Source organism: Theobroma umbraticum, unplaced genomic scaffold (genome assembly GCF_002168275.2).
Source record: "Theobroma umbraticum cultivar Fairchild unplaced genomic scaffold, ASM216827v3 scaffold_4.1, whole genome shotgun sequence".
Taxonomy (NCBI): Eukaryota; Viridiplantae; Streptophyta; class Magnoliopsida; order Malvales; family Malvaceae; genus Theobroma; species Theobroma umbraticum.
In genome coordinates this window covers 1614022-1622905 of record NW_018397258.1, presented here as the reverse complement: position 1 = coordinate 1622905, position 8884 = coordinate 1614022, and the positions used below count along the sequence as shown (strand labels likewise).

At 35.1% G+C, this 8884-nt stretch overlaps 1 protein-coding gene across 1 annotated transcript; it reads right to left on the bottom strand.

Moving 5' to 3' along the window:
* Positions 1 to 438: 438 nt before the first annotated feature.
* Positions 439 to 8188, bottom strand: LOC110413774 (protein transport Sec1a-like). Its single transcript, XM_021424726.1, has 21 exons — positions 7976 to 8188; positions 7707 to 7765; positions 7391 to 7472; positions 7184 to 7262; positions 6970 to 7020; positions 6779 to 6875; positions 6632 to 6664; positions 6065 to 6193; positions 5668 to 5853; positions 5495 to 5578; positions 5287 to 5385; positions 5134 to 5207; positions 4574 to 4670; positions 3561 to 3686; positions 3359 to 3454; positions 2482 to 2598; positions 2289 to 2366; positions 1708 to 1925; positions 1436 to 1526; positions 1221 to 1310; positions 439 to 825 (listed from the first exon to the last, which is right to left on the bottom strand). Exons 1-21 carry the CDS (start codon positions 8052 to 8054, stop codon positions 763 to 765), a joined length of 2028 nt encoding a protein of 675 aa, XP_021280401.1. The 5' UTR covers positions 8055 to 8188; the 3' UTR covers positions 439 to 762.
* Between the last annotated feature and the right edge of the window lie 696 nt (positions 8189 to 8884).

Here is an 8884-nt window from a genome sequence, read left to right as displayed (position 1 = left end):
TTTACGTTGGGGATTTTGAAATTTAAAATTTTAAATTAAGAGAAAAAAATAAACAAACTGTTTTCCTTTGTAAGAATTTCAATTTTAATATTTTTTTAATGAAAAAAGATACTCTTTTCCGGAAAAAGTAGAATGCGGGATAGTCCGATAACTTGTAAAAAGCCCATCCGTTGTTTACCAAAATAAAGAAAGGGAAACCGATCCCTTGAAAGCCCAATGTCATCGAGCCCATTCCTCATTTTTCCTGGTGGTGAGACACATGCAGGGATGCGTTCTGCACCGTACAAAAGCATAGTCAGCGCGTGTTGCCCAGCCACATTCGTCAAGGCAACATCCTTCTTCTTTGCCCAGTGAATACTTTGACTGAGAACTGAAGATATTACCGCTTAACAACATGAATTAAAAGATTTGAACGCTATATGAAAACAATGGATATAATACATTATGGGCTATTCGAATTCCCAGGGGCACCCAAATGTCCCTAAAGAGTATGCGTAAATTTTGGTTAACGACAAACAACAAGACTCGCTCCACTCCGGGTGCAGGTCCGAGACTCGAATTATATTTTCAAGAGGCCATGACTGTACAGACATGATATGGGCCTTTTTTTCGATCTTTTTCGACCCACTTTCTAAGTACACAGAGTAAAACTGCTCGTCATTCAAATTGTGGAGTCCTACTTTGCAGGGTTATTGTCAACTCCAAAACGAGGTATTCAACCGGCTGGCAATGGGCAAAAAGCATGTGAGCCAGAGTTCGATCTCACCAAAAGTTGGGTTGTGGGGCACCCATGGATAGATCCTTTTCTGACAGAAGCTTCAGTTTCTGCAACATGGAGATAAAATCGTTAGAAGCAATAACTTAAAAAGAAAACAATTGCTCCTCCTTTTCTGCAGTTTGCTGCATCTTTTAGTTCCATTTATATCTCAGAAAAATGCTTCTGAAATTTGGTCAGACTGCTCTCAAGGAAACAGGATTGAGAGATGAGAAAACGAAGTTCTCTTGTGGTTGTGGAACTTCTTTTGGATGCATGAAAATGTTTAGGAAGTAAAAAGAGATCTCAGATGGGGTGTATGTATGCATGCATTTAGATACTTGCCAAATCACATATGGACTCGATCTTACTGTGAAGAAATGTGCAAAAATATACCATAGATATATCCTCTTGTGCCAGGTTTTGTACTCTTACTGTGAAAATGATATGAACAAAATCTATTTACCGTAATATATTGTGGAGGATCATCCAAACTAGAAGAACCCAGGACAACTTCCCTATTCAGTTTTGCTGTGAGTTTGTGACATGCTCGTAGCTGCCAATAGCAATAGAATCTATCAGGTTAACAATCCCAACAATAAAAGGGCATCAATTTAAAACATCAGATGAGATTCAAATATCAACTCAAAGCCAATAAGAGAAATGCAGCAGCTACTTTACCTCAGATCGAGTTGCCCCACCTATGATAAATATAAAAATACGCCGTCCCATTCTCTTGAAATCAGCAGTTGCATTTTTCAGAACTGAATCACTGCAAAAGGCACTGAAGAGAGTTATGTGTTGCATTACAGAGTTTGATGCAAGGAGAAATAGACGAGACAATAATCATTGAAGAGTCAAGAGTATGTCTATGATCTATCTAGCCAGTAGAACAACTACTGTTCAGAAAGGGGCCCGGTATAAAAAGATGAGACTTTGAGCTGAAAGGGTACCTGGAATATCCATCATCAGAAGAGTGAGGCCGTGCCCAGGTTGCTGTTCGTCTTGATCTCATTGAATGAGCCGGCCTTTTCTCTGTAGGTGCAGCTGGAGTTGGTCTTGTCCGCGACGATCCATTTTGGGGTCTGTCCTGGACAACTGCACTTGGTTCATTCATACATGAATAGTTGTTCTTTGGCAGCTCACCTTTGCTAAGATTTTCAATAAGCTCCTGTCGTGTGAAAAATGTCAACCAATAGCATTTAATTATATGCATAAGGCATTAACAAGGAACTAGTAGATCAAACGAAACATCTTTCTCTTGTACATGAAATCATTTCTTGTTTTTGAGTATCTGTTAGTGTGTGCTTGTGTTCTTTTTAGAAGTTGTCTTTTGTAAACAAGGTGTAGTTCTATGAAGACTGATTTCTTTAAAAATCTTAAAGGTACAACTCTAAGCTGTATAATATGCATAATGGGAGATTGGTCACTGAGATATAAATTAATCACAGAAGTTTTCCAAGACAAAATATTCAGAGATACATTGATATAAATCACACATATTGAGAAAAAAAAGATAAAAGATAGATCATACCTCTATCATGGGATAAAACCGAAATAGTTGCCAAGTTTCTTCCTCTCCAGTTCGGTCCTTTCTTGTTGCTTGTTTTGTCTGACATCAAAAGGATGTTCATTGATTAGTGTTCTATAACTCAAACCACTATGTTTTTGATAAGGGCAGGATCCTAACTGATCTTCATTTATTGTCTCAAAGCTACTTGGCTTACCTTTTGGCCATCAAACTTGAGCGAGAAACCACTGGTTGCTTTTTTACTTTGTGATGATCCTCCAAGTAATTGCATATTGTTAATAACTTTCATATCTTCTCGTGATAATTTAGCCAACTGATGAACAAATAGAGAAAAGAAAAAACAAATAACAGTTCACTTCACTAATTCAGTTAAAATCATTGATTTGCTTTGATAAGTAAATTGTACACAGAGCTACATATAGAATCCATCCGCCTGTTATGAAACATAGGAAATTAAAACTTGAAGTCTTCTAAACTGCAGTGCAAATCAGAATAAAGTTAAGAAGAACAACTAGGTTGAATTACGAATCAACCCAATTGATCATTAAATTGTCTACAAAAAACTACACAAATCATTGTCTGTTATGAAATATAGGAAATTAAAACTTGAAACTCTTCTAAACTGTAGTGCAAATGACAAACAAGTCTGGAAGAACAACTAGGTTGAAAACAACCACAAAAAGCTTGTTTGTTATAACAGCTATCTGTCCAATCCACTATGCTTCAAAAGCTTGATCAAAGAAGTTCAAATAGGGAATATAAAGTTAAGCAACAAGCCATTAGTCCTAGTATCCTTTTATGTTTAACACTTCTTGGCCAAGCAAGAGGAGCAGGATACAAGTCTGTGAGTTGAAAGTGTTTGCTTTGCCAGAGCAATTTGCACTTCTGATTGGTTCTATCCTTAAGACATGGCTTCCTTGAGTTTTGTTGGTACACATGACATTGACCAGTCTTCTATTTCAATTCAGGAAGCATTGACAGATAGTAAAAAGGAAAGAAAATTTTCTCAAATTATGCAATTACCAGCAGAACAAGCTCCTATTAATTACTTAGATAGGGAATGCAATAGCTACCTGCATAAGCTTTGAAGCTTTATCACCCTCAAATTTCTCTGGATAGACTGACGCATAAATCATCAGCAAACGCAATTTATTTTCCGGAGATGCATCCTGTATGGATTAAAACTTTGAATGTCATGAGATTTTAAAAGGAAAGTTAAAAAAAATTCCAATCCTACAATATTTAATGTTATCTAAGCATCAACCATGACATCACCTGCTTTGTCCTCAGAAAGCTGATGACGTCCTTTGCTCCAGCATCTCCAAAAACAAGATCCTGTTCTACTTGTCCAAGCTCACGAAGCCCCATTTCCCTGATATATTTGTTAATTGTTCCGGCAATCTGTTGATATAATTGTCAGGTTAACCATCTCCTTGCAAGCCTCCACAACCTTACAAATGATGCTTGTACTAGGATAAACAGAATACTCCACTTTGCATTTCAAGAGTGTAATACAAGCAACTTAAAAATGTATTGAAGGCTCCACCTTGCAGATGATGACTAGGACAAACAGAAAGCTCCACTTTGCATTCAAGAGCTACTAGCAACTTAAAACTGTATTGAATTACTGCTAGTGCTATCTCAAATATTTGAGAATGTATCTCAGGATGAAGTTGTTCTTGATATCAAAACCATGCATGCTGTCGAGGATTACTCAACCTATAAATTTAAGCAATAAGTTGAGGGTTCAAGAGTGGGTCTTAATCCCAAACATGTATCACATAAATTCCAATGAACTCCAGAAAGCAAGAGTGTGAACACTTAATAGAGCTCAGAACTTTTCTTTCTTCCTACAGCAAGAGTTTTAGTAGTTAAAACTTACTAAAACTTAGTCATATTTATTTCCTTTGTTAACATTATACATGTTGATATCAAAACCATGCATGTTGTAATCACTCAACCTAAAAGTTAAGCAGATAGGTGATGGGTTTACTTTTAATCTCATAATCTTATAACATGAAGTAAAAAGAACTCCAAAAGGCAAGAGTGTGAACACTTCAGGTATGAGTGCTCAGATCTTTTGTTGGTTCCTATAGTAAGATTTTTAGTAGTTACAACTTAGTCATATTTATTACCTTTGTAAACATTTGGCTAAATGACCACATACATCCCTGAAGCAAATGAATATCTATGACATTCGACAAGAAAATGACAATTAAAAAGGAGATAGCACTTAATTCAATAAGAAAGTGACAATTAAAAAGCCGGGCATTCAACAATAAACAAACCTCCACATGCAGAGAGAGCTTTTCAACTATTTCATTATATTGTGGCAAAGCTTGCACAATTTTCTGCAAGTCTCGAGTAGATAATTCACTTCCATCTCTGCAATGAACCAAACTTCAACAGAAAGGGTCTATGGAGGAGTTGCAAGAATATTTAACTTAATTCAGTTCATCATTCAGAGAGATTGTGACCTAAAGTAGAAATATTTTTAACTTTCAATCATGCAAGTAGTCCTTAAAGGAAGCATCTACATATTCCATTTAAAAAGTATTAAAAACAAATTCCTAAACATGTCTACTTGTCTAGTTATATGATAATCCGCATTATACTTCACAAAATACTATGTGTCCTCCTCTAATTCAAGGCCATACTACTCATGAATCTATATAAAACTTCAAAATGATGTAAACTCCCCTATTGCAAACAACCTTCCTACTAATTCATTACTAAGCTTAAGATTAGACCATACAATCATCATCTTCAAGTTATATGCTAATGGCAAAACTTCATCAGATACATAATTTCTTACTATTTCACAAAGTTCAGCAGTGAAGCCACTAACCTTGAGCTCTGAACCTGTGCGGCTTTGTTCCTTGATTTAAAGTTGGTCATCTTATCATGCAAGCGCTCACTTGCCTAACATGTTAATGGTGGAAAAGAGCATTATGGTTTTACTCTTTCCAGATAACAGAGAATATAAGTGCATGAGACATACATCGGCTATGTGTGCATGGCGAAGCTCTAGCCAAACTGGATCGTGATCTTCTAAAAGGACCTCCTTTTTCTCTGGTGGGCCACCTGATTTGCTAGGAACCTAAGAAAACACATGTTATTCTTATATGAGAATAAAATAAAATTTAAGAAAAAACAGAAAAGAAGAAAGAAAATGAACTCTTGGAAGCAATTTAACAAGAAAAACTTACCTCAAACACATATTTGTTTCCATCCATATCAAGTAAATCATGGCACATAGCATCATATGTCCATTCATGTATCACAGGAGCAATCTAAACATTTAAAGTGCCATCACTTTCAACAAAATCAACCTCACATTGCTCAAATAAAGCACATCATGAATACAGAAATTATAGTTAACCTGGTCAACAGATCTATCCAAGATAAGCAGGTCGCATGTTTCAGTTTGTGGAAAGTTGGGAATAGATTTGTACTTCAAAAGACAGTTCCAAACAGCTTCGGCAAGCTTAGAAGGAATTAAGTCACGGGTTGTTGCTGTAGATGCATCTTGTGTCTTGACAGCACGATATCGCACAAATGGAAGCTCCTGAGAAGTCCAACCCAGTTAATTATCTAACAATAAGATGCTATTTGATTTCAAAAGGAAGATTGCCATAAATAATACAAATGTTAAGGCTTGAAGTCGCATACGGAATAAACTGCAGAGACTAAATGTGACATTTTTACTTTATAAGCTTGGCCCATATTTTCACCTTTTAGTATCATAGTTCTTTACCAACTTCTTATACAATTCATACCTTCAATGAGGCAAAAACTGTGGCAATTCGAGTCGCCATTGTATTCAAACAAACTTCAAATTTGCGAGACTTCTCAGCATCTTCACTAAAGAGTTCCTCCAAGGCTGTTTCATGATCAGTGATAAAACCCTGCATCAAAAGGTCTTGGTGGATAACATATTTTAAATATACTTCCTAATAATCATCTGGCAATCAACTCATATCTTGGGCCCTAACCAAAACAAGTGAGGTCACAATTTATGTAATCATAACTCTCCTAGACCCTGATACTTTAATGGGCACAAAAACATAAGCAATTTTGTCCTAGCACAAATTGGTTATACCTTCAATAATCAATCATCTGGTTCATGAGAACTCTAACTTCAAGGGTAATTACTTATGACAGATAAACAATAAATAAATTTGCATTGAAGGTGACATCTCTGTCATTTAAAAAAGATAAATTTTTAAAGATCATAATAATGCAAATACAACTGCGTCCAAAATTGGATGGATCATTAAGATTCAGTCATGAATTCATTATAAGGCATTCAAACAAAAATAAAGGAACAAATGTTGTTGTCCAACCTGACTATCTATAGGAAAGTATTCCAAATTCATCTGCAAATTAACAAGCAACAAAAACCATAAGTCAAAACAACAGAATCTAAGTAAAACACTTTAAAAAAAAAACAGTAAATGTTGCAAGAACTAATATAAATAGAAAATTCATACCTCTCTCAATGCACCTATGCGAGGTATCACACTTGTATCGCTTTTAATGTGATTAACGAATTCCTTTGGAACAGGTGAACTAAAAAATACGAATGCCCTGGGAAAGAAAATCAGCGTTAGGGGGAGCGGAGACAGGAGAACGTTGTCAGATCACATAAAATCAAAGTTTCTGGGGAAAATCGTTCACATACTTCTTGTATAAAGGCTCCCTTCCAGACATGTCAGATAAGAACATGATAATACTGCATGCTAGCAAAAGATTGGGTCAAAATGGGTTCAGAGTTTTGAAACATTGATATAGAATTCACAGTGAAAGATCTTAGTATAAAGACAAGCAGAGGTCAAAAGCAACGAAGGAATATGTAGTGAAAGTGAAATGAAATTTAAAAGAAATAAACAACATACTTTTCTTTTGATGGCTGGATAAAATATATAGCTTCCATGGATGGTAATGGCTGCCTTCTCCTGAAAAGGTCTTCCACCACTGCAATAGACAAGAATCTCAGGTAAGTTGCAACCAGCAATATCAATAGCTATTCTACAACACATTGCTTCATGTTTTCAAAAGTAATATATATCAAGAATTTCTTAAATCAATTTCTATAAGCTTACAGGAAACTCCTTGATCTGTGATGTCTGCCATTTTACACGAATGAGACATGACTTTGACGGTCACTTTATCCATTATGAGTACCTGCCAAAAATCCATCAAAATTGACTAAAACAACCTGGAGAAACTAATTAGTCTGATTCTATTGTGGACTAAGCATACACGAACAGATTAAATGACTGAAAAAACTTAAGATCAGTATCAACTATCTAGCGCTGAGAAAGAAAAAGCCTAAAAGATAAGAAAAAAATTAACAAGTAAAAGAAAATGGAAATTCAAATAATGAAATGCAAGAAAACAAGAATTATAAGATCGAACCTTCCAAGCAGATTTTGAACCTCCAGATGTCGAAGATCCAAGCATTTCATACAATAGGCCTGAAAAGAAAGTCATCAATATCGTAAGCCAAACAGCCAGAGACTCAATAAGCTCTCCAAGTAGTCGACACGTAAACCTCAGGGAATAGCACTTTCTCTGAGCGGAGGGCGCTGCCAAAGATCGAGCTAATTCGAACTTGACATTTTCAAGATCTTGAAAACAAACAGACAAAAATCTAAAAACAATGAGTTCAAGTAGAGAGGACATACGATCGCGGCTGAACTGTCGAAACACCTTGTATTCTCTTTCACAGCCATGGGAAGACGACTCAGAATCCGAAAACGACATCGCTTATTACAAATGCGTCGATTTTGCGAACAAAACAAGATGATTTTCACAAAACCAGGAAAAAAAAAACAATTAAGAACTTTTTGAGCTAAAAAGGGAGAGAAAATTTTTTTGAAGAGAAAAAAGAGTGCATGCGTTTGTGCTTGTAATAAGATGAGAGAAAGATGGCGCAGTTTGAGAATGGCCGTTATATTGCGTGGGGTTGGCGTTTCAACGAATCGCGGATTTCGCTCCACGAAAGGAAAACAATGCGTCAAAACGACGTCGATTTGTGACATTTAAGCAGTAAACTTGAAGGTAGCTTGAGCTGCACTCAGGCTCCTAACGGTCATTCGTTTGAAAGCTTATGTAATATTACAAATCGAACCTTAAAGTTTGGAAAATTTTCAATTCAAGCTTAAGTCATTAAATTAATAAAATATATGTAGTTAAAACGATTTGATTATTTTACTTTGTGGATTAATTCGAAAGTGAACGTGATTAAATCGATTCATTCCATCGATTTTTATTGTGCAATTTTTTTTGATTAACCAAATTAATCAATTTAGATTTATAAGTACATAAGTATTGTTCATATTTGAGTCATTTCTTCTGTTTTAATGTTTTTAACCATGTTTATTAGAACATTTTAATATTATTAAACTCATGATATTATTAAGATATCATAATTTAATTTTATTTATTTTCTAACTATCATGGAAAAATGAAATTAAAAAATTAGTCTTGAATGAATCAAGACTCGTAACACCAAAAATTTTGATTAATTAATTCGTTCATCGATTAAATAAATTAATATAATTCTATTAATCAATTAATCGACTCATTATTGA

Bases quoted from the DNA above. Each gene is read 5' to 3' on its own strand.
- LOC110413774 (XM_021424726.1), bottom strand. From the start codon at position 8,054: ATGTCGTTTTCGGATTCTGAGTCGTCTTCCCATGGCTGTGAAAGAGAA. The intron at 7,263-7,390 runs GTAAGCTTATAG...TGTCTATTGCAG, and splicing joins CACAGATCAAGGAGTTTCCT to TGGTGGAAGACCTTTTCAGG. The intron at 1,527-1,707 runs GTACCCTTTCAG...TGCCTTTTGCAG, and splicing joins TCTGATGATGGATATTCCAG to TGATTCAGTTCTGAAAAATG.